The sequence below is a fragment of the Coregonus lavaretus genome, assembly GCF_964263955.1.
Source record: "Coregonus lavaretus genome assembly, chromosome: 34".
Classification (NCBI taxonomy): domain Eukaryota; kingdom Metazoa; phylum Chordata; class Actinopteri; order Salmoniformes; family Salmonidae; genus Coregonus; species Coregonus lavaretus.
The window spans coordinates 5841075-5866552 of record NC_140021.1 but is presented as its reverse complement, the minus strand read 5'-3'; the positions used below and the strand labels follow the sequence as shown (position 1 = coordinate 5866552).

Below are 25478 nucleotides of genomic sequence, written 5' to 3'. Positions count from 1 at the left end.
ACCTGTTTTTGCTTTGTCATTATGGGGTACTGTGTGTAGATTGATGAGGGTTTTAATTTATTTAATCCATTTTAGAATAAGGCCGTAACGTAACAAAATGTGGAAAAAGTAAAGGGGTCTGAATACTTTCTGAATGCACTGTACATTTGTGGACCATACTTTTTTAATGGCTAGCTCAGAATATGAGCTTTCCAAAAGTTGTTTATATATTTTAGAGATCAGTCCTTTTGGGAGCCCAGATAATTTATTTATAAATCCCATCATTGGATGGTTCGGTAGTTGGGTTTCCCAAGGGACTCCATAGGCCAGCATAGATTACCTAAACTGTAAATATAGAAAAAAGGAGTTGCCTGGTAATGTGTATGTATCTTTCAAATCTTGGAATGTTCTCAAACCATTACTGTCCTTGATTTCGGTAATGGTATGGATTCCACATTTGAACCATTGGGGGGATGCAAAAGGCCACCCTCAAGATCAAAAGGAATTATTGTGAAATATTGGAGGGGCATGCCATTTTTATTGCCAGTTACATAGTTTTTCAATTTTGCGCCTAATAGAAATTGTGTGAGTATTAATAGGACCAAAGCGTAGTTTACATAGTTTAAGGAATATATCAGTGAAGACCACCTCTTCCAGGGCAATAGGAGACAGCATATTTCTCTATATACTCAGCCAGGGGGCAGAATAATCATGTCTAAACCAATTTAGGATGGGGTAAAATGCTAGTGCCAATTTAAAGTTTGGTACGGATAGTCCTCCTACGTCTTTCCCTCTTTGTAAATGTGTTACTTTTATCCGGGATCGTTTACCTTGCCATATGCAATTTGAAACTGCACTATGAATTTTATCCCAATAGCCAGAAGGGGGAGCCATGGGAAGCATTGAACTACAGAAATTCAGCCGTGGCAATATATACATTTTTACAATAGATATCCTGCCATTTAAAGCAACCGGGATATTATTCCATCTACTGAGGTCAGATGGAATTGATTTGAGCATTCTGTTAAAGTTTATGGCAATGGAGTCCTCCATCGGGGTCTTGAGAGGTAGTAGGGCTGATTTAGTAAGATTCATTTTATAGCTTGAGATGAAGTTGAATTTATCTATGATCTTCAATTAGTTTGGGAGCAATTGATATTAAAATATCGTCTGTGTATAATGAGATTAAGTGATCAGTAGATTTTAAGGGAAATTGGTGTTATTTCCTTCGATTTATGAATTTCCTGGGCCAGGGGTTCCATGGATAATAAGAATAGCAAAGGTGCAATTGGATCGCCTTGTCTGCTGCTTCTAGTTATTCTTAATGGAGCAGAGCAGATATTGCCTGTTATAACTATGGCTGAGGGATTGACATATAGTATTTTAATCATATTAATGAAATTGGTGCCAATTCCCATGTGTTCCAAGACAGACCATATGTACATTCTAGTCTATCAAAAGCTTTTTCTGCATCGAGAGATAATACAGCCCAAGTAGCTGTTGTTTCTGATGAAGCATCTAAGATATGCAATAGTCGGCAGAGGTTATCCGAGGATAAACGGTTTTTAACAGGCCCGCTTTCGTCCGTGTGGACCAATTTGGGTAAGTAAGTCTCGAGATAGGACGACAACATTTTAGAAAACAGTCGAATATCTGTATTTATCAAAGATAGTGGGTGATAGTGAGAACACTGGGTGGCATCCTTACCTTTTTTTAAATAAAAGCTAAATTAGTGCTGTATTCACATCTCTCCCAGATCAACCTTTTTGAATGGCTGTATTAATCATTTCGAGCAATAGTGGACCTAATTGATTCCAACATTTTAAATAGACCTCAGGAGGAATACCGTCTCATCCCTTTTGAGTTCATTGAGTGAGATTTGGGCTCCCTGCCTGGTGGCTTCCTCTGTTGAGAAAGAGGAGTTCTTCATTCTTTTAGAAAGGACTTAGTCTTGCTTGGTGTGGATTTACAATCAGAGGTGTACAGTTCTTTATAGAAGTGGGATAATCTTTGATTGATACATTTGGGTTCTGATAGTAATCCCCCTGTTTCAGATTCAATAGTTGCTATATCAGCTAAATGATAATTACTGCATAGGTTGTCTAGTAAACGACTGGGACAATTACCATGGAAGTAATTGTTGAGTCTTACTCGATGGATGGCAAATTCTGCTCTCTGTCTTATCAATAAACAAAGTTCTGTTTTGACTGGAAAGAGTAATAGCTACTTGGTCTAAAAAGAGTGTTTGTTGAGAACGCTCTAACAGTTAACAACATTTCAAAATCTTATTTAATTGTGATTTATTCAACCCAGATACAAACGCAGTTGAATTATTTTTAATAAAATCTTTTGGTGGCATCCCATAGAATCCGAGGGTCATCGACTATTTTTTTGGTGATAATTATGAATTAATTTAGTTCAATTTCAAATTGATCAGACAATGTAGGATTTTGTAATAATGAAACATTGAAACGCCATCTTGTGTCTCTTTTAGGAAATTCAGAAATATGAAGTTGGCAGTAGTAAGCCTGGTGGTCAGACAAGCTCATATGTTGAATTTCTATTTTCTAAATGAAAGAAAATAGAGGAATAGATAATAGTACGAAATCGATTCATGAGAATGATTTATGCCTATTTGAGTAGAAAATATACTATTTTGCTTTAGAATGATGTGCTCGCCAGACATCAATGAGGTTGTAATCATAATGCTGGAGAGCCTTGGTTGCGTGTGGATTGTAGTTGGTTTTATTAGATTTGTCTCGCATGTCCAAAATGGCATTCATGTCCTGTCCCAATAACCAGATAAAATTCAGTTAATCCTAAATATATGCTGTTCAGAGAATAAAAAAACGTAGGATCATATGAATTTGGAGCGTATACATTTAAGGAAAGTCATTCTACCTTCTTAGTCTTTGCCTTTACCCAAGATTGTAATTTTGAGTTTCTTACAGTATGTATCATTATGGTTCCACCTCTAGTTTTGTATGGGGCTGATGAAAAAGCAGCCAGTTTGTCCAAATTGTTCTCTATTCTATTTGAGTCCTTCTGGACAGGTGTGTTTCTTGGAGCATTGCTAGATGTGACTCGTTTAAGGAAACTAAGCGAATGTCGCGTGTCACTACTTCACAGGAGAAGCATTCAAACATTTTTTTATTTGTTTTTATCAAAATGCGTTTTTGGCAGAAATGCCATCTGGAACATGTGCACTTTCATGTGCCTCAATAACAAACTTGTATGCCATCTGTAAATACAAATAAAATTGTTAAATTACAAGCCTAGTTGGTTTAGCCATGGAAAAAGACAGGAACCTTCCCACTAGCCATGATTGGCTGAGATAATCAATGGGCTGGACATGCCGAGAGATTCGTTTGGATTGGTCTACCATGTAGCACGCTTCTGTCTATAACATGAGCTGCTCAGTGTGTGTAGGTAATCCTTTCTAACGCAGCTTTTTTAAAAATATATCACGAAGAACTGCAAAAGTGTTGCTAATGCTCTCCACTTTCTGGAGGACTGAGTTTTGAAATCAGTGGAATGCCCGGCGGAAGTAGAGTATGACAGCTAAGGAGATGCAGAGGGAGTCGAAAAGAGAACACACAGAAAGCTGTTGTATAAAACACCTGTCTCCGGATTGCATCTTCAAACTAAGGGCAATCGTGACAGAGAAGGAGAAGCGTTCATCCGTGTATACGGGTAAGAGAGTCTAGCTAGCTACATTTTCAGATATTATATGTTTCTAATTTAGTCAGAAAGTCATTTTCATTGCAAGTTAAAGTGAACTGTTAGCTAGCTAGCTAACGTTAGCTGCCTGGCTCGCTAGCTAATGTTACGTGTATGATCTGTGTAGTAACATTACTCATATCTCAGAGCATTTGAAACCTAGTTGGTTAGCTTTAGCTACCTGCAGATTCATGCAGGGTAGTAACGTTATGAGTTGGGATCATGGTTCATTGTTTAGCTAGCTAGCTAGCTACATATCTAAACAAAAGACTCCACTATGCAAGTAACCATTTCACTGTACCATTTACACCTCTGTATCCTGCGCATGTGACAAATAAACATAGATTTAATTTGATATAGTGTGTATTTACCACAAAATTAGAAACGTATAATATCTGAAGATTTAGCTAGCTAGACTCTCTTACACGTATACATGGATGAACGCTTCTCCTTCTCTGTCACGGTTGCCCTTAGATGTAATAATGTGAAGAACAACATGACCTGCACCAAAGTCAAATTAGGATATAACGTTAGGACAATGAGACAGTGTCCAAGTTCTAAAATTATCCGGTAGAATGCCCTGCTTTCATTTCATCACACTCACAACTGTAAGCTATTTTCTGTAATTAGCTCACCATTAACTTGTACATAATGATCTCGTTGTGAGTTTATTTTCCTGTAAAAATGAATACAAATGACCTAAAGCTAAGACATTGTCAGCTATATGATATGGTCATTATTTGAATTGGCTAGCCAGCTAACGTAATGTTAGCTAGCTAGCTAACAAGCTAAAAACTATAAAGTTGCTTTACATTTTACATTTTAGTCATTTAGTAGACGCTCTTATCCAGAGCGACTTACAGTTAGTGAGTGCATACATTTTTCATACTGTTTTCAGTTGCCTGGTTTGCAACATATGCTAAATTCATTTTTAAACGGATGGGTTTCATTGGTGTTAAAATACACCAGTTATGCTATTTTGGACCACTAGGTTGCTGATGTCATGCAGCCTGTCGTTTTTGTGTTTATACTTTTTCATAACGACAACGACAAGTTTGATGTCGGATGACAATAGAATGATGTCACTGAGACAACTGTCCACAGACATGTCGATAGACGGAGTATAAACCAGCCTTTAGTCTTGAAATCTTTGGTTGTTTAGTACACTACCGTACTCACTCTGTTTAGCACATGGCCTCACATATGAATCCTTAAAGTGATGGGTGGGGCTAAGGCTTAAGAGGGTGTGAACGATGCTGAATGGTTGTAGACAAAGAAGAGCTCTCCAGTAGGTGTACCAAAACATTCAAGGCCCATTTTCTAAAAAGTGGGGTTACAAGTTTATCAACTTTGAAAGCAGAATTACTTTCCCATTGTTCCTCAACTGCAGTGTATGATTTTCAATTTTCTAGCTCTGAGTCTCTACTTTTATCCAATGTAAAAAACACAATTTAAAATGTTGCTACATAAGACAGAATCGAGCCAGTCGGTCACATATCAACATGGTTTCTTGCTAGGATATCAAGACAGCTGCATAGCTACAGGAAATAGTGGTGCTGAGGGTGCTGCAGCACCCCCTGATAAATCACAACAACAAAAAGCTGCCATGGACAGCCGGAATGTTTAATATGACAGTTTAGGCCTTTCAAAATCCAAGCTACAATAGCTAGCGTTGCCATTGTAAAACTAAAAAAAGAAGAAGGTATTATTAATAATGTCATTGTTGTCTTTAATGTTAATAAGGATGTGAAACAAAAAGCAGAGTTCACAGGGAAACCCACCCATTGGTCGTTCCCCACCCAGAACTTGATGTTATGGTGGGTAATGAAGAAAAAATAAGAGAAAAGGAAATAAAAATTTGGCTAAATATAACAACAGAAATGCAAGCCTAAACAGTCAAACTGGATGGCTGTAGGAGCAATATGCCCATCATCATTTGCAATATGGTCAAAATTACCCTAAACATAATGTACCCTCAATTTTGTATTAAGCATGCATGTGCTCTATACTATGCACAAAAACAAAGACAAAAGAAGAAGGAATGCCGTCTATAATTACATTTTACATTTACATAATTTAGCAGACGCTCTTATCCAGAGCGACTTTCAAATAATCTAGATCTTCACAATACTTCATGGCCTGTAGGCCAAGTCCTCCCTGGGAGATCAACTCAGCAGCGTAAACAAAGGGGGACAGCCATCAACAGAAAAAATATATATTATAATAATAATTGTGTGGAAGCCCATATTGGAATGGCCATCTACCCTAAACAATTTAGCCCATAGGGATGCAATGCGCTGTAGCCCCACAAGGAAGCAGCCCCAGTCTGTACGACACTTCAATATATTGTCCGTTGTTCATTGATTGGCGTGGAGTCATCGTTGTCTAAATGTCATTGTACCATAGGCACTATAATTATAACAGTCCAATGTCCAGCATTAATAATAATAATAATAGGGTTCCTTTTACCCCATTGAGGAGGTTTCCTCATCATTGACTTATGCTGAGGGCAGCATCACAGCTGCGTGATTGATTGTGCGTGGATAGCATAATATTGAGACGGTCAAATTGGATTTAGCCGAGATCTTTCGGCTCCTCCCCTTGTGTGTTGGGCTTGATGAGCTTCTCGAAGAAGTCTTGAGTCTCATTGGCAGTGAAAAACGTATGTGTTGTATTCTGACAGGTCAAGGTGAGTTTTGCCGGGTGGATGAAGCCGCCTCTCAGGTTTAGCTGGCGTAGCTGGGATCTCATCTAGTTGTAGGTCGTCCTCGGTTTCAGCCATTCTGCACTCAGATCTGAGTAGATGCTGATCCTCTTCTCCGCATAGGTCGGAGCCCCCGATTCCACTGCGAGGCGAACAATTTGCCGCAATGTTTATTAGCGGCATGGGACCCAGCCCAAACAGTTCATAGAAAAGATTGCTCATGAAGGAAGTTGGGTTGCCTGCATCCACACCAGTTTCAAGTCCTGTGACCCACACACACAGGAATAATTTTAGAGTGATTCTGTTTTCTTTTTTAGGAGATTGATTTCCCCTTCTAGCTTAGTTCGCACTGTTTCCAGGTCATGGAGTCGCCCCTCTGTCACGTTGGCCGCTGTCTCCAAACTTTCCACTTTAGTTGAGTAGGTATCCACTTTAGAAGTGAGCAGTGTAAGATATTAATTTATCGGTTTTGATTGCAAGTCGAGGGCAGAGGTAATTCCCTCACAAACAATCTCTCAGATAGTAGTGGCCAACTCTTTCTGTTGCCGGGTGTTGAGAGCCGCCATGTTCCTACAGGTGAATTGTGAACGAACATATTATGCCAGCTGGGGGAGAGAAGAAGAGCTGCTATTGTTCCTTGCAATACAGTAAACGTCCCACACCTTAATGTGATGTTAAAAAACAAGTATGTTCATTCACAGTTATTTTGCAAAAGAAAGCCACGCGTTTCAGTTGCATGCCACCCGGAACCGGAACAGCAGCTTTTATTCCCGTTGTCGATAACAAACGGTTATGTAGACAAGTTTGACCAACTCTGCCAAGAAAATGAGACGGGTAAATTCTACTCGATTATTCCCGTCTCTGTGGCGTCACACGGTTGACTGTCGGCCAAGAGCACCCAGCTCTTATAACAGAGGCTTCCAACTTCCAAGCCAATTCATCTCACCTCTACTAAGGGAAACACAACAGCAACTGTGCGCTACAGTAAATACATCAACTTACAGTTTGATGGAAAAGGTTGTTCTTGTTTTAAACCTAGAAATGTGGATGATAGAGAATCTTCCAAGATAGACACGGATGTTTCCTCTCCCCTTCATAGTCTGGGTCAGTGACTGTCTGCCTAACACTACCGTATGGTGATTATAGCACAGCATGGACAGACAGTCAGTCATATTACGTAAACTGCTGGTGCTACTGCTTGGCTGCACACACAGGAGCCGCAGACGCTCGCCAGACACACACGCTCGCCAGACACACACGCTCGCCAGACACACACGCCCGCCAGACACACACGCCCGCCAGACACACACACTCGCCAGACACACACGCTCATCAGACACACACGCTCACCGGACACACACGCTCATCAGACACACACGCTCATCAGACACACACGCTCATTGTTTTTTGAATTTCCAATGCTCCCTGACTGTCTAGCCATTAGGCTAAGCCTATCTGTCAACAGAGGTAATCAAGATACTTGTGAGCAGTCTTTCAGTCCTGCTAATTTCCCAGACAGACAGACACAGAGACAGAGACAGAGACAGAGACAGAGACAGAGACAGAGACAGAGACAGAGACAGAGACAGAAACAGACAGACAGACAGACAGACAGACAGACAGACAGACAGGGGGCCATGGGAAGGGCTGTCATAGTTATGACCCTACGAACCTTGCCCCCCCCCAGACAAAATAATAATGATCCCCTGAGGAATGCCAGCAGCTTCCCTCATGGCGGCATTATAACTCTAAACATTAAGGTTGGCCCTTGCCCTTTCGGCTGTTGCTTTAACCCAGTGAGCAGTAACACTTTGAATGCTTGGCAGGTGACATCACTGCGCCTGTAGCTATGGATTACCTCGGAAACCATGTAATGGCTCCGCTAATTAGCCTAGCACAAAGACACGGCAAAGCGCAGAAGATTGGGACGATTTACTATGTTTACGCCACATGTGGAGTGGCGTAAGGATATGAGCGACAGTTAAACAATCGTAATGTCTGTGAACCCGGCGGCTGCACCAACCATAATAACAGCCGATGCTGGGACAATAAACACCCACTTCAATCGTCATGACACAATGTAGTTAAGGTGCAGACATGAAAAAACACCAAACCTCTGCTTTGTTGAGTCTTTTATTTTATGGCTGGCCGTTCCTTCTAACCACAACTTGGGATGAGACACGTATCTCGCTTTCAAGGATCCAAACGCATCAACAAAGCCTTGAACAGTGTGTAATCATGACTTAACCCTCGTAGTGAATGAGACGTCGGATTTCTCACTGTAATATGCCTGGAAGGGAGCAAATGGACTGACATCTGTCAATACTTTGTTTGGATGTCCTTTAAGACATGGGATTAGTTTTTATATATATTATATTTGGGAGAAAGGCAGATGAGTGAGTTCGGGCACTGATGTTAGGCGATTAGGCCTGGCTCGCAGTCGGCGTTCCAATGAATCCTAAAGGTGTTCGATGGGGTTGAGGTCAGGGCTCTGTGCAGGCCAGTCAAGTTATTCCACACCGATCTCGACAAACAAAACATTTCTGTATGGACCTCGCTTTGTGCACGGGGGCATTGTCATGCTGAAACAGGAAATGGCCTTCCCCAAACTGTTGCCACAAAGTTGGAAGCACAGAATCGTCTAGAATGTCAATGTATGCTGTAGCGTTAATATTTCCCTTCACTGGAACTAAGGGGAATAGCCTGAACCATGAAAAACAGCCCCAAACCATTATTCCTCCTCCACCAAAAGTTACAGTTGGCACTATACATTCGGGCAGGTAGCGTTCTCCTGGCATCTGCCAAACCCAGATTCATCCGTCGGACTGCCAGATGATGAAATGTGATTCATCACTCCAGAGAACACATTTCCACTGCTCCAGAGTCCAATGGCGGCGAGCTTTACACCACTTCAGTCGACGCTTGGCATTGCGCATGGTGATCTTAGGCTTGTGTGCAGTTTTTCGGCCATTAAAACCCATTTCATGAAGCTCCCGACGAACAGTTATTGTGCTGACGTTGCTTTTAGAGGCAGTTTGGAACTCGGTAGTGAGACGATTTTTACACGCTACACGCTTCAGCACCCAGCGCTCCCATTCTGTAAGCTTGTGTGGCCTACCACTTCCCGGCTGAGCCGTTGTTGCTCCTTTCCACTTCACAATAACAGCACTTACAGTTGACCGGGGAAGCTCTAGCAGGGCAGAAATTTGACGAACTGACTTGTTGAAAAGGTGGCATCCTATGACGGTGTCACGTTGAAAGTCACTGAGCTCTTCAGTAAGGCCATTCTACTGCCAATGTTTGTCTATGGAGATTTCATGGCTGTGTGCTCAATTTTATACATCTGTCAGCAACGGGTGTGGCTGAAATAGCCGAATCCACTAATTTGAAGTGTTGTCCACATACTTCTGTATATACAGTCGTGGTCAAAAGTTTTGAGAATGACACAAGTATTGGTCTTCACAAAGTTTGCTGCTTCAGTGTTTTGAGATATTTTTGTCAGATGTTACTATGGTATACTGAAGTATAATTACAAGCATTCCATAAGTGTCAAAGGCTTTTATTGACAATTACATTAAGTTTATGCAAAGAGTCAATATTTTCAGTGTTCACCCTTCTTTTTCAAGACCTCTGCAATCCGCCCTGGCATGCTGTCAATTAACTTCTGGGCCACATCCTGACTGATGGCAGCCCATTCTTGCATAATCAATGCTTGGAGTTTGTCAGAATTTGTGGGTTTTTGTTTGTCTACCCGCCTCTTGAGGATTGACCACAAGTTCTCAATTGATTAAGGTCTGGGGAGTTTCCTGGCCATGGACCCAAAATTTTGATGTTTTGTTCCCTGAGCCACTTAGTTATCACTTTTGCCTTATGGCAAGGTGCTCCATCATGCTGGAAAAGGCATTGTTCGTCACCAAACTGTTCTTGGATGGTTGGGAGAAGTTGCTCTCGGAGGATGTGTTGGTACCATTCTTTATTCATGGCTGTGTTCGTAGGCAAAATTGTGAGTGAGCCTCCGGACAAGCTTTTTTCATTTACATTTACATTTTAGTCATTTAGCAGACGCTCTTATCCAGAGCGACTTACAGGAGCAATTAGGGTTAAGTGCCTTGCTCAAGGGCACATCGACAGATTTTTCACCTAGTCAGCTCGGGGATTAGAACCAGCGACCTTTCGGTTACTGGCACAACGCTCTTAACCACTAAGCTACCTGCCGCCCCAGATGTCCCAAACAATCGGAAAGGGGATTCATCAGAGAAAATGACTTTACCCCAATCCTCAGCAGTCCAATCCCTGTACCTTTTGCAGAATATCAGTCTGTCCCTGATGTTTTTCCTGGAGCGAAACGGCTTCCTCGCTGCCCTTCTTGACACCAGGCCATCCTCCAAAAATCTTTGCCTCACTGTGCGTGCAGATGCACTCACACCTGCCTGCTGCCATTCCTGAGCAAGCTCTGCACTGGAGGTGCCCCGATCCCGCAGCTGAATCAACTTTAGAAGACGGTCCTGGCGCTTGTTGGACTTTCTTGGGCGCCCTGAAGCCATCTTCACAACAATTGAATCTCTCTCCTTGAAGTTCTTGATGATCCGATAAATGGTTGATTTAGGTGCAATCTTACTAGCAGCAATATCCTTGCCTGTGAAGCCCTTTTTGTGCAAAGCAATGATGACGGCACGTGTTTCCTTGCAGATGATTTCAAGCACCACCCTCCTTTTAAAGCTTCCAGTCTGTTATTATTATCTATTTTTTTGTCATTTAGCAGACGCTCTTATCCAGAGTGAGTGCATACATTTTTCTAACACAATCAGTATGACAGAGTGATCTCCAGCCTTGTCCTCATCAACACTCTCACCTGTGTTAACGAGAGAATCACTGACATGATGTCAGCTGGTCCTTTTGTGGCAGGGCTGAAATGCAGTGGAAATGTTTTTGGGGGATTAAGTTCATTTTCATGGCAAAGAGGGACTTTGCAATTATAGTGGGGGAAAAAAGTATTTAGTCAGCCACCAATTGTGCAAGTTCTCCCACTTAAAAAGATGAGAGAGGCCTGTAATTTTCATCATAGGTACACGTCAACTATGACAGACAAAATTAGAAAAAAAATTCCAGAAAATCACATTGTAGGATTTTTAATGAATTTATTTGCAAATTATGGTGGAAAATAAGCATGACAATGATCCCAAACACACCGCCCGGCAACGAAGGAGTGGCTTCGTAAGAAGCATTTCAAGGTCCTGGAGTGGCCTAGCCAGTCTCCAGATCTCAACCCCATAGAAAATCTTTGGAGGGAGTTGAAAGTCCGTGTTGCCCAGCGACAGCCCCAAAACATCACTGCTCTAGAGGAGATCTGCATGGAGGAATGGGCCAAAGTACCAGCAACAGTGTGTGAAAACCTTGTGAAGACTTACAGAAAACGTTTGACCTGTGTCATTGCCAACAAAGGGTATATAACAAAGTATTGAGAAACTTTTGTTATTGACCAAATACTTATTTTCCACCATAATTTGCAAATAAATTCATTAAAAAACCTACAATGTGATTTTCTGGATTTTTTTTTCTCATTTTGTCTGTCATAGTTGACGTGTACCTATGATGAAAATGACAGGCCTCTCTCATCTTTTAAGTGGGAGAACTTGCACAATTGGTGGCTGACTAAATACTTTTTTTCCCCACTGTAATTGCAATTCATCTGATCACTCTTCATAACATTCTGGAGTATATGAAAATTGCCATAATAAAAACTGAGGCAGCAGACTTTGTTAAAATTAATATTTGTGTAATTCTCAAAAATGTTGACCACGAGACTGTGGCTTTCGCAGGCTACCTGAGATGTGAAACAGATAGGAGCACTTTTTTTGGATACTTTTTTTCCGTTTGTGTGTGACGTCATTACGTCCAGCTGTTTTTATCGACACAAGATACAGTAGTTCACTGAAAACACAACGTAGCAGGCAATTGTCACATCTATTTTCAATGCAAACTTTCTAAATGTCAACAAAAAAATCTCTGGATAAGTGAATGGAAACATAGCTAATGTCACACTACTGACAGAGCAACGCAGGACTACGGATGACTCACTTAGGAAAATCCACTAATTTATGTTTTTATTTAACTAGGCAAGTCAGTTAAGAACAAATTCTTATTTACAATGACGGCCTACACCGGCCAACCCGGACCAATTGTGCGCCGCCCTATGGGACTCCCAATCACTGCTGGTTGTGATACAGCCTGGAATCGAACCAGGGGGTCTGTAGTGACACCTCAAGCACTGAGATGCAGTGCCTTAGACCGCTGCGCCACTCAGGACCTGCTGCGATGAGGGCTTTACCTGAGTGATGAGAATGGAACCGGGACTGTTTTGTTCAACCACTGCGTGTTAACTTGTGTATTTGCATGTAAACTTAAACGTAATCATTCAGTTGAGCTTAATTGAATGTCTTCAGTACTGTGACACTATGCCTTAGAATGGATTGTAGTGATGTACATTAGAACAAGTAAACCTTCTTGTCCTACGTAGGGGGTGGGAGGATACTCACCACTTTACCACACAAACACCATGAAAATATATACAGTGTATTACGAATTAGCAAAATGTATGATATGTTACAAATTCCAGTTTGTTGTTGCTAACGTTATCTAGGTGGCTAGGTGGTTAACGCTAACGTTAGCTAGCTGGCTAACGTTAGCTAGGATAGGGGATAGGGGTTATGGTTAGGAGTTAGGTTAAAGGATTAAGGTTCGAGGAAGAGTTAGCTAAAAGGGTTAAGGTTAGGGTTAGGGGGAAGGGCTAGCTAACATGCTAAGTAATTGCAAAGTAGCTGAAAAGTTGTAAGTAGTTGCAAAGTTGCTAATTAGCTAAAATGCTTAAGTTGTCCGTGATGATATTCGAACACGCAACCTTTGGGTTGCTAGGTGTTCGCGCCGTTAGCTAGCTGGCTAACATTAGATATGCTAGGAGTTAGGGGTTAAGCTTAGGGTTAAATATGCACTGTAACGTAACAAAATGTGGAAAAAGTCAAGGGTCTGAATACTTTCCGAATGCACTGTATGCGAATTAAACTGTGCTATATACAGTAGTAGACTAGTTTGATTAAATGTAAAAGCATTGGTCTTTTACCTTTCCAAGCCCAGCTGTCGCACCGACTTCTCCCACGTTGAACCTGCAAAGAAGACAAAACATAGATGTCAAAATCCTCACTCAACAGAGTGGACCATTATTCAAAACTCTTGAGATGGACTCAAGATGGCGGCTGCCCAAATGGCATGCTTTCATGAAGCACTTTCTTTTATCCTGCAGAGCCTTCCCATCATTCAGTGTTGACAACCTGAATGTTGACAACCTGAGCAACATTAGCATACACTGAAAAAAGTGTATGCTATCCATTTTGGACTGGATACACTTTCAATGGACGCACCGGGGTGCAATCACACTTCTGACACCAATGTGGCAGATCTTTTTCAAATGATTCACGGATTACATACATGAAGAATTGAATCTTGAATCCAGTGGTTTCACATGCACACTGACCCTCATTATGACAGTAACACAGATCTAAACCAAATGTTAGTGTAGGTGAACCACACAAACACAAACACACACACAGGGGCGGCCATGCACCTCGACAGCCTCTTTGAACGCACTCCGCCTCACAGTAAACTGTCATACTCTGTGACTCACACGACTCACGCAATTGGCAGACGATTCCTTCTCCTCTCTTCCCGTTTCCTCCCTCTTTTTTTGACTTTAGACCGAGTGTGTTTAGGACTGTGTTTAGGACTGTGTTTAGGAGTGTGTTTAGGAGTGTGTTTAGGACTGTATTTAAGAGTGTGTTTAGGAGTGTGTTTAGGAGTGTGTTTAGGACATGCAACTCTGCTGTACGTTGATTTAACGATGCAGGCAAAACAAACTACTTTTTTATTTTCTTGAAAGGCTTTGGGCTCATTGGCTTTTTGTTTACAGGGACATTTCCATGTATGCGGAGGGCCCCCTCCGGGTGAGAGAGTTGGGATTTGTCTTACTGCTAGTGCCAACTCCCAACTCACTGCCCCCAACCCCCTTATCCTCCCAGCTGATCTGAGGATAGTTACCCTAATGACAGATCAATGAGTCAGTGCTAATTAGCTCTGTCATTAGCTCATTAACTGCCTGGCTATAGGCCCTCCTCGGATGAGAAGACGTGTTCACGACTGAGATGGCTGATAATGAAAACTACCTGTTTAAAAAAAAGGAATTTAACTGCAGTAGCTACTATATGCTGAGGGAGTCCTTTCTGTACTTAAGTTGAATTCATTCAACTTTATCAACAATACATTTCTCAGTAATACTTTACCTTAAGTTGCCCTTATACTTATATAACTACACAGTATTAACTGTAGTAAGGACACTGTATTAACACGTAGTTACTTTTAACCGCTTTATAATTGAGTTTAGCCATTTCTATGAGGGATTAGCTAACATTCTAGTCACTATTATCAAAATGAACCTCGCTGGCTCAGCTGTTGTGATGCCAGCTACCAGCAAGAATACTGAAAAAATATATAAAACGCAACATGTGAAGTGTTGGTTCCATGAAATAAAATATCCCAGAAATTTTCCATACGCACAAAAAGCTTATTTCTCTCAAATTCTGTGCACAAATTTGTTTACATTTACATTTTAGTCATTTAGCAGACGCTCTTATCCAGAGTGACTTACAGTTAGTGAGGGCATACATTTTCATACTGGCCCCCCGTGGGAAACGAACCCACAACCCTGACATTGCAAGCGCCATGCTCTACCAACTGAGCTACAGGGGACTACATCCCTGTTAGTGAGCATTTCTACTTTGCCAAGATAATCCATCCACCTAACAGGTGTGGCATATCAAGAAGCTGATTAAACAGCATGATCATTACACAGGTACACCTTGTGCTGGGGACAATAAAAGGCCACTGTAAAATGTGCCGTTTTGTCACACAAGACAATGCCACAGATGTCTCAAGTTTTAAGCGACTGTGCAATTGGCATGCTGACTGCAGGAGTGTCCACCAGAGTTGTTGCCAGAGAATTTAATGTTAATTTCTCTACCATAAGCCGCCTCCAACATTGTTTTAGAGAATTCGGCAGTACTTCCAACCGGCCTCACAACCGCAGACCACGTGTAACCACACCAGCCCAGGACCTCCACATCCGTTTTCTTCACCTGTGGGATCGTCTGAGACCAGCCACCCAGACAGCTGATGAAACTAAGGAGTATTTCTGTCTGTAATGGGGAAAGACACATTTTGATTGGCAGGGCCTGGCTCCCCAGTGGGTGGGCCTGTGCCCTACCAGGACCACCCATGGCTGCGCCCTGCCCAGTCATGTGAAATCCATAGATTAGGGCCTAATGAATTTATTTCAATTGACTGATTTCCTTATATGAACTGTAATAGTACAAAATAGCACCGACAGATAGGGCAGCTCTGCTTCTAGCTCCTAAGCAACTTTGCAGTATTTAATTTTTTTGTGTGTTATTTCTTACATTATTAGCCCAGAACATTTTTGTTGTGTTATTACATACAGCCGGTAAGAACTTTTGGATATCAGAGCGGCGGTAACTCACCAGCATTACGACCAGGAATACGACTTTCCCGAATTGGATCCTTTGTTTGTACCCCCAGGGCAATTTAACTGATTCCAGAGAATGATCCAAAACACCGCCGGTGTAGAAGAGGTATCCTGAGTGGACTTCTAGTCCGACTCAGGAGCCGCGCACACCATCCACCACTTCCGAGTATATTACTCGCTAATGTTCAGTCTCTGGATAATAAAGTAGATGAGCTCAGGGCGAGAATCTCTTTCCAGAGAGACATCAGGGATTGTAACATACTCTGTTTCACGGAAACATGGCTCTCTTGGGATATACTTTCTTTGTCCATATAGCAGGCTGGGTTCTCAGTACATCGCGCAGACAGGAATAAAGAACTCTCTGGGAAGAAGAAAGGCGGGGGTGTTTGTTTCATGATTAACTACTCATGGTGTGATTGTGATAACATCCAGAAACTCAAGTCCTTTTGTTCACCCGACCTAGAATACCTCATAATCAAATGCCGACCGTATTACCTCCCAAGATTATTATCTTCGTTTATAGTCACAGCCGTGTATATTCCCCCTCAGGCCGATACCACGACAGCCCTCAAAGAACAACACGGGATTTTATGCAAACTGGAAACCACATATCCTGAGGCCGCATTTATGGTAGCTGGGGATATTAACAAAGCAAATTTAAGGAAAAAGCTTACGAAGTTCTACCAACATATTGACTGTAGCACTCGCTCTAAGAAAACATTAAACCATTGCTACTCAGCTTTTCGAAATGCCTACAAGGCCCTCCCTTGCCCTCCCTTCGGCAAATCTGATCCCGACTCCATTTTGCTCCTCCCTTCCTATAGGCAGAAACTCAAACAGGAAGTACCCGTGCTAAGGACTATTCAACGCTGGTCTGACCAATCGGAATCCATCGCAAGGCTGCCGGCCCAGACGGCATCCCTAGCCGCGTCCTCAGAGCATGCGCAGATCAGCTGGCTGGAGAGTTTACAGACATATTCAATCTCCTCCTATCCCAGTCTGCTGTCCCCACTTGCTTCAAGATGTCCACCATTGTTCCAGTTCCCAATAAATTAAAGGTAACTGAACTAAATGATTATCGCGCCGTAGAACTCACTTCTGTCATCATGAAGTGCTTTAAGAGGCTAGTTAAGGATCATATCACCTCTACCTTACCTGACACCCTAGACCCACTTCAATTTACTTACCCCCCCAATAGATCCACAGACGATGCAATCGCCATCGCACTGCACACTGCCCTATCCCATCTGGACAAGAATACCTATGTAAGAAAGCTGTTCATTGACTATAGCTCAGCATTCAACACCATAGTACCCTCCAAGCTCATCATTAAGCTTGGGGCCCTGGGTCTGAACCCCGCCCTGTGCAAATGGGTCCTGGACTTGCTGACGGGCCGCCCCCAGGTGGTGAAGGTAGGAAACAACACCTTCACTTCACTGATCCTCAACACTGGGGCCCCACAAGGGTGCGTTCTCAGCCCCCTCCTGTACTCCCTGTTAACCCATGACTGCATGGCCAGCACGCCACCAATTCAATCATCAAGTTTGCAGACGACACCTCTATAGTAGGCCTGATTACCAACAATGACGAGCAGCCTACAGGGAGGAGGTGAGGGCCCTGGGAGTGTGGTGCCAGGAAAATAAACTCTCAGCAGACCTATAAGCTTGCTGCCAGCTCTTAGCAAAAAATAGTGTTTGACCAAATACAATGCTATTTCTTTGTAAACAAATTAACAACATCCTTTCAGCATGCTTACAGGGAAGGGCACTCAACATGTACTTCACTGACATTAATGACTGATGATTGGTTGAAAGAAATTGATAATAAGGAGATTGTGGGAGCTGTACTGTTAGATTTCAGTGCAGCATTTGATATTATTGACCATAACCTGTTGTTGAAAAAACGCATGTGTTATGGCTTTTCAACCTCTGCCATATCGTGGATTTAGAGCTGTCTATCTAATAGAACTCAAAGGGTTTTCTTTAATGGAAGCTTCTCTAATGTCAAACATGTAAAGTGTAGTGTACCACAGGGCAGCTCTCTAGGCCCTCTACTCTTTTCTATTTTTACCAATGACCTGTCACTGGCATTAAACAAAGCATGTGTGTCCATGTATGCTGATGATTCAAACATACAGTGGGGGAAAAAAGTATTTAGTCAGCCACCAATTGTGCAAGTTCTCCCACTTAAAAAGATGAGAGAGGCCTGTAATTTTCATCATAGGTACACGTCAACTATGACAGACAAAATGAGATTTTTTTTCTCCAGAAAATCACATTGTAGGATTTTTAATGAATTTATTTGCAAATTATGGTGGAAAATAAGTATTTGGTCAATAACAAACGTTTCTCAATACTTTGTTATATACCCTTTGTTGGCAATGACACAGGTCAAACGTTTTCTGTAAGTCTTCACAAGGTTTTCACACACTGTTGCTAGTATTTTGGCCCATTCCTCCATGCAGATCTCCTCTAGAGCAGTGATGTTTTGGGGCTGTCGCTGGGCAACACGGACTTTCAACTCCCTCCAAAGATTTTCTATGGGGTTGAGATCTGGAGACTGGCTAGGCCACTCCAGGACCTTGAAATGCTTCTTACGAAGCCACTCCTTCGTTGCCCGGGCGGTGTGTTTGGGATCATTGTCATGCTGAAAGACCCAGCCACGTTTCATCTTCAATGCCCTTGCTGATGGAAGGAGGTTTTCACTCAAAATCTCACGATACATGGCCCCATTCATTCTTTCCTTTACACGGATCAGTCGTCCTGGTCCATTTGCAGAAAAACTGCCCCAAAGCATGATGTTTCCACCCCCATGCTTCACAGTAGGTATGGTGTTCTTTTGATGCAACTCAGCGTTCTTTGTCCTCCAATCACGACGAGTTGAGTTTTTACCAAAAAGTTCTATTTTGGTTTCATCTGACCATATGACATTCTCCCAATCCTCTTCTGGATCATCCAAACGCACTCTAGCAAACTTCAGACGGGCCTGGACATGTACTGGCTTAAGCAGGGGGACACATCTGGCACTGCAGGATTTGAGTCCCTGGCGGCATAGTGTGTTACTGATGGTAGGCTTTGTTACTTTGGTCCCAGCTCTCTGCAGGTCATTCACTAGGTCCCCCCGTGTGGTTCTGGGATTTCTGCTCACCGTTCTTGTGATCATTTTGACCCCACGGGGTGAGATCTTGCGTGGAGCCCCAGATCGAGGGAGATTATCAGTGGTCTTGTATGTCTTCCATTTCCTAATAATTGCTCCCACAGTTGATTTCTTCAAACCAAGCTGCTTACCTATTGCAGATTCAGTCTTCCCAGCCTGGTGCAGGTCTACAATGTTGTTTCTGGTGTCCTTTGACAGCTCTTTGGTCTTGGCCATAGTGGAGTTTGGAGTGTGACTGTTTGAGGTTGTGGACAGGTGTCTTTTATACTGATAACAAGTTCAAACAGGTGACATTAATACAGGTAACGAGTGGAGGACAGAGGAGCCTCTTAAAGAAGAAGTTACAGGTCTGTGAGAGCCAGAAATCTTGCTTGTTTGTAGGTGACTTATTTTCCACCATAATTTGCAAATAAATTCATTAAAAATCCTACAATGTGATTTTCTGGTTTTTTTTTTCTCAATTTGTCTGTCATAGTTGACGTGTACCTATGATGAAAATTACAGGCCTCTCTCATCTTTTTAAGTGGGAGAACTTGCACAATTGGTGGCTGACTAAATACTTTTTTTCCCCACTGTATACGCATCAGCAACCACAGCTAATGAAGTCACTGAAACCCTTAACAAAGAGTTGCAGTCTGTTTTGGAATGGGTGGCCAGTAATAAACTGGTCCTGAACATCTCTAAAACTAAGAGCATTGTATTTGGTACAAATAATTCCCTAAGTTCTAGACCTCAGCTGAATCTGGTAATGAATGGTGTGGCTGTTGAACAAGTTGAGGAGACTAAATTACATGGCGTTGTAAAGATGGGCAGAGGTCTGTCCGTAATAAAGAGATGCTCTGCTTTTTTGACACCACACTCCAAAAAGCAAGTCCTGCAGGCTCTAGTTTTGTCCAATCTTGATTATTGTCCAGTCATGTGGTCCAGTAGTGCAAGGAAAGACCTAGTTAAGCTGCAGCTGGCCCAGAACAGACCGGCACATCTTGCTCTTCATTGTAATCAGAGGGTTGATATAAATACTATGCATGCCAGTCTCTCTTGGCTAAGAGTTGAGGAGAGACTGACTGCATCACTTCTTCTTTTTATAAGAAACATTAATGTGTTCAAAAATCCCAAATTGTTTGCATAGTCAACATGCACACAGCTCTGACACACACACTTACCCCACCAGACTTGCCACCAGGGGTCTTTTCATAGTCCCCAAAAGCGTACAGTATTATATAGAGCCATTATTGCATGGAACTCCGCTCCATCTCATATTGCTCAAATAAACAGCAAACCTGGTTTAAAAAAAAACAGATAAAGCAACACATCACGGCACAACGCCTCTCCCCTATTTGACCTAGATAATTTGTGTGTACATATTGATATGTAGGCTACGTGTGCCTTTAAAAAAAATGTATGTAGTTCTGTCCTTGAGCTGTTCTTGTCTATTAATGTTCTGTATTATGTCATGTTTCATGTTTTGTGTGGACCCCAGGATGAGTAGCTCCTGCTTTTGCAACAGCTAATGGGGATCCTAATAAAATACAAAAAATACTCAACGTTAACAAAACAAAGGAGCTGATCATGGACTTCAGGAAACAGCAGAGGGAGCTCACCCCTATCCATATCGACGGGACCGCAGTGGAGAAGGTGGAAAGCTTCAGGTTCCTCGGCGTACACATCACTAACGTTCTGAAATGGTCCACTCACACAGACAGTGTGATGAAGAAGACGCAACAGCGCCTCTTCAACCTCAGGAGGCTGAAGACATTTGGCTTGGCACCTAAAACCCTCACAAACTTTTACAGATGCACAATTGAGAGCATCCTGTCAGGCTGTACCACCGCCTGGTACGGCAGCTGCATCGCCCGCAACCACAAGGCTCTCCAGAGGGTGGTGCGGACTGCCCAACACATCACCGGGGGCAAACTACCTGCCCACCAGGACACCTATAGCACCGGAAGGCCAAAATGATCATCAAGGACAACAACCACCCGAGCCACTGCCTGTTCACCCCGCTATCATCCAGAAGGCGAGGTCAGTACAGGTGCATCACAGCTGGGACCGAGAGACTGAAAAACAGCTTCTATCTCAAGGCCACCAGACTGTTAAATAGCCATCACTAGGCGGCTTCCACCCGGTTACGTAACCCTGCACCTTAGAGGCTGCTGCCCTATATACAGTGGGGAGAACAAGTATTTGATACACTGCCGATTTTGAAGGTTTTCCTACTTACAAAGCATGTAGAGGTCTGTAATTTTTATCATAGGTACACTTCAACTGTGAGAGACGGAATCTAAAACAAAAATCCAGAAAATCACATTGTATGATTTTTAAGTAATTAATTTGCATTTTATTGCATGACATAAGTATTTGATCACCTACCAACCAGTAAGAATTCCGGCTCTCACAGACCTGTTAGTTTTTCTTTAAGAAGCCCTCCTGTTCTCCACTCATTACCTGTATTAACTGCACCTGTTTGAACTCGTTACCTGTATAAAAGACACCTGTCCACACACTCAATCAAACAGACTCCAACCTCTCCACAATGGCCAAGACCAGAGTGCTGTGTAAGGACATCAGGGATGAAATTGTAGACATGCACAAGGCTGGGATGGGCTACAGGACAATAGGCAAGCAGCTTGGTGAGAAGGCAACAACTGTTGGCGCAATTATTAGAAAATTGAAGAAGTTCAAGATGACGGTCAATCACCCTCGGTCTGGGGCTCCATGCAAGATCTCACCTCGTGGGGCATCAATGATCATGAGGAAGGTGAGGGATCAGCCCAGAACTACACGGCAGGACCTGGTCAATTGACCTGAAGATAGCTGGGACCACAGTCTCAAAGAAAACCATTAGTAACACACTACGCCGTCATGGATTAAAATCCTGCAGCGCACGCAAGGTCCCCCTGCTCAAGCCAGCGCATGTCCAGGCCCGTCTGAAGTTTGCCAATGACCATCTGGATGATCCAGAGGAGGAATGGGAGAAGGTCATGTGGTCTGATGAGACAAAAATAGAGCTTTTTGGTCTAAACTCCACTCGCCGAGTTTGGAGGAAGAAGAAGGATGAGTACAACCCCAAGAACACCATCCCAATCGTGAAGCATGGAGGTGGAAACATCATTCTTTGGGGATGCTTTTCTGCAAAGGGGACAGGATGACTGCACCGTATTGAGGGGAGGATGGATGGGGCCATGTATCGCGAGATCTTGGCCAACAACCTCCTTTCCTCAGTAAGAACATTGAAGATGGGTCGTGGCTGGGTCTTCCAGCATGACAACGACCCGAAACACACAGCCAGGGCAACTAAGGAGTGGCTCCGTAAGAAGCATCTCAAGGTCCTGGAGTGGCCTAGCCAGTCTCCAGACCTGAACCCAATAGAACATCTTTGGAGGGAGCTGAAAGTCCGTATTGCCCAGCGACAGCCCCGAAACCTGAAGGATCTGGAGAAGGTATGGAGGAGTGGGCCAAAATCCCTGCTGCAGTGTGTGCAAACCTGGTCAAGACCTACAGGAAACGTATGATCTCTGTAATTGCAAACAAAGGTTTCTGTACCAAATATTAAGTTCTGCTTTTCTGATGTATCAAATACTTATGTCATGCAATAAAATGCAAATTAATTACTTAAAAATCATACAATGTGATTTTCTGGATTTTTGTTTTAGATTCCGTCTCTCACAGTTGAAGTGTACCTATGATAAAAATTACAGACCTCTACATGCTTTGTAAGTAGGAAGACCTGCAAAATCGGCAGTGTATCAAATACTTGTTCTCCCCACTGTACATACAGTTGAAGTTGGAAGTTTACATACACCTTAGCCAAATACATTTAAACTCAGTTTTTCACAATTCCTGACATTTAATCCTAGTAAAAAGTTCCTGTCTTAGGTCAGTTAGGATCACCACTTTATTTTAAGAATGTGAAATGTCAGAATAATAGTAGAGAATGATTTATTTCAGCTTTTATTTCTTTCATCACATTCCCAGTGGGTCAGAAGTTTACATACACTCAATTAGTATTTGGTAGGATTGCCTTTAAATTGTTTAACTTGGGTCAAACGTTTCGGGTAGCCTTCCATAAGCTTCTCACAATAAGTTCCATTCCTCCTGACAGAGCTGGTGTAACTGAGTCAGGTTTGTAGGCATCCTTGCTCGCACACGCTTTTTCAGTTCTGCCCACACATTTTCTATAGGGTTGAGGTCAGGGCTTTGTGATGGCCACTCTAATACCTTGACTTTGTTGTCCTTAAGCCATTTTGCCACAACTTTGGAAGTATGCTTGTGATCATTGTCCATTTGGAAGACCCATTTGCGACCAAGCTTTAACTTCCTGACTGATGTCTTGAGATGTTGCTTCAATATATCCATATCATTTTCGTTCTTCATGATGCCATCTATTTTGTGAAGTGCACCAGTCCCTCCTGCAGCAAAGCACCCCCACAGCATGATGGTGCCACCCCCGTGCTTCACAGTTGGGATGGTGTTCTTCAGCTTGCAAGCGCCCCCCTTTTTCCTCCAAACATAACGATGGTCATTATGGCCAAACAGTTCTATTTCTGTTTCATCAGACCAGAAGACATTTCTCCAATAAGTAAGATATTTGTACCATGTGCAGTTGCAAACCGTATTCTGGCTTTTTTATGTGGTTTTGGAGCAGTGGCTTCTTCCTTGCTGAGCGACCTTTCAGGTTATGTCAATATAGGACTTGTTTTACTGTGGATATAGATACTTTTGTACCTGTTTCCTCCAGCATCTTCACAAGGTCCTTTGCTGTTGTTCTGGGATTGATTTGCACTTTTCCCACCAAAGTATGTTCATCTCTAGGAGACAGAACGTGTCTCCTTTCTGAGCGGTATGAAGGCTGCGTGGTCCCATGGTGTTTATACTTGCGTACTATTGTTTGTACAGATGAAAGTGGTACCTTCAGGCTTTTGGAAAATGCTCCCAAGGATGAACCAGACCTGTGGAGGTCTACACATTTTTTTCTGATGTCTTGGCTGATTTCTTTTCATTTTCCCATGATATCAAGCAAAGAGGCACTGAATTTGAAGGTAGGCCTTGAAATACATCCACAGGTACACCTCCAATTGACTCAAATGATGTCAATTAGCCTATCAGAAGCTTCTAAAGCCATGACATCATTTTCTGGAATTTTCCAAGCTGTTTAAAGGCACAGTCAACATAGTGTATGAAAACTTCTGACCCATTGGAATTGTGATACAGTGAATTATAAGTGAAATAATCTGTCTGTAAACAATTGTTGGAAAAATTACTTGTGTCATGCACAAAGTAGATGTCCTAACTGACTTGCCAAAACTATAGTTTGTTAAAAATAAAATTGTGGAGTGGTTGAAAAACAAGTTTTAATGACTCCAACCTAAGTGTATGTAAACTTCCGACTGTAGAGTTGAAATCACTGGCCACTTTAATAATGGAACACCAGTCACTTTAATAATGTTGACATATTTTTGCTTTACTCATCTCATATGTAAATTACATACTGTATTCTATTCTACTGTATTTTAGTCTATGCCACTCCAACATTGCTCGTCCTAATATTTATTTATATATTTCTTAATTCCATTCTTTTACTTTTAGATTTGTGTGTATTGTGTGTATTGTTGTGAATTGTTAGATATTACTGCGCTGTTGGAGCTAGAAACACAAGCATTTCGCTACACCCGCAATAACATCTGCTAAACGTGTATGTGACCAATACAATTTTAATTTATTATATTTGAATTCAGTAAAATCTTTTAAATTGTTGCACGTTGCATTTATATTTTTGTTCAGTATACATGTTTATCTCTGTGATGGATACAGCACCTGTGCTATGGCGATTGGTGAAGTATACTCCGAGTAATGTACTGTATGTGTTGCTATTGGCTGCAAGACAGCGAACTATGCAATGTTCCTTTAATGATTCCCCATTATATTGTTCCCATGGCTAAGCCAATAAAGAGGAAGGGGCGTTTGTTTACGTCAGTTTCTCGCTTACATCATGTGCACCTTCTCTCCCTGCTTTCCTCCTTCACTCCCCACCACCGCAATATTTTATGGGTATAATACATCCTGGACATTGTCTATGAGTGAAGGCTACAACCACAACGTTCTGCAATGATGAAGTGCGGCCAAACCAAGATCATACATCCATGTGAATTTATTCTCGCATTAATACAATATTACGGACCCAGATCTATGCCGGGGCATGGTAAAATGTAATGCGTGTTTGATGAGCTGTTTTTCTAACTATGATGGATGGAGGTTTTCTGACTCAGCTGACGTAAAGAGTCCAGGTTTTCAACGTCTAAAAAACTCCTGCCATCACAGGAGTCGTGTGGA

The 25478-nt window shown here is 42.3% G+C and overlaps 1 protein-coding gene across 1 annotated transcript in view; it reads right to left on the bottom strand.

The window, feature by feature from the left end:
- Nucleotides 1-25478, bottom strand: part of LOC311109253 (piezo-type mechanosensitive ion channel component 2-like) — a gene marked incomplete at its 5' end in the record, with an annotated part of 193925 nt that overhangs the window by 104405 nt on the left and 64042 nt on the right. Inside the window, one exon of the mRNA XM_084152091.1 lies at nucleotides 13521-13563. Within this exon, the coding sequence (XP_084008217.1) occupies nucleotides 13521-13563 (43 nt within the window). The remainder of the gene's footprint in view (nucleotides 1-13520; nucleotides 13564-25478) is intronic.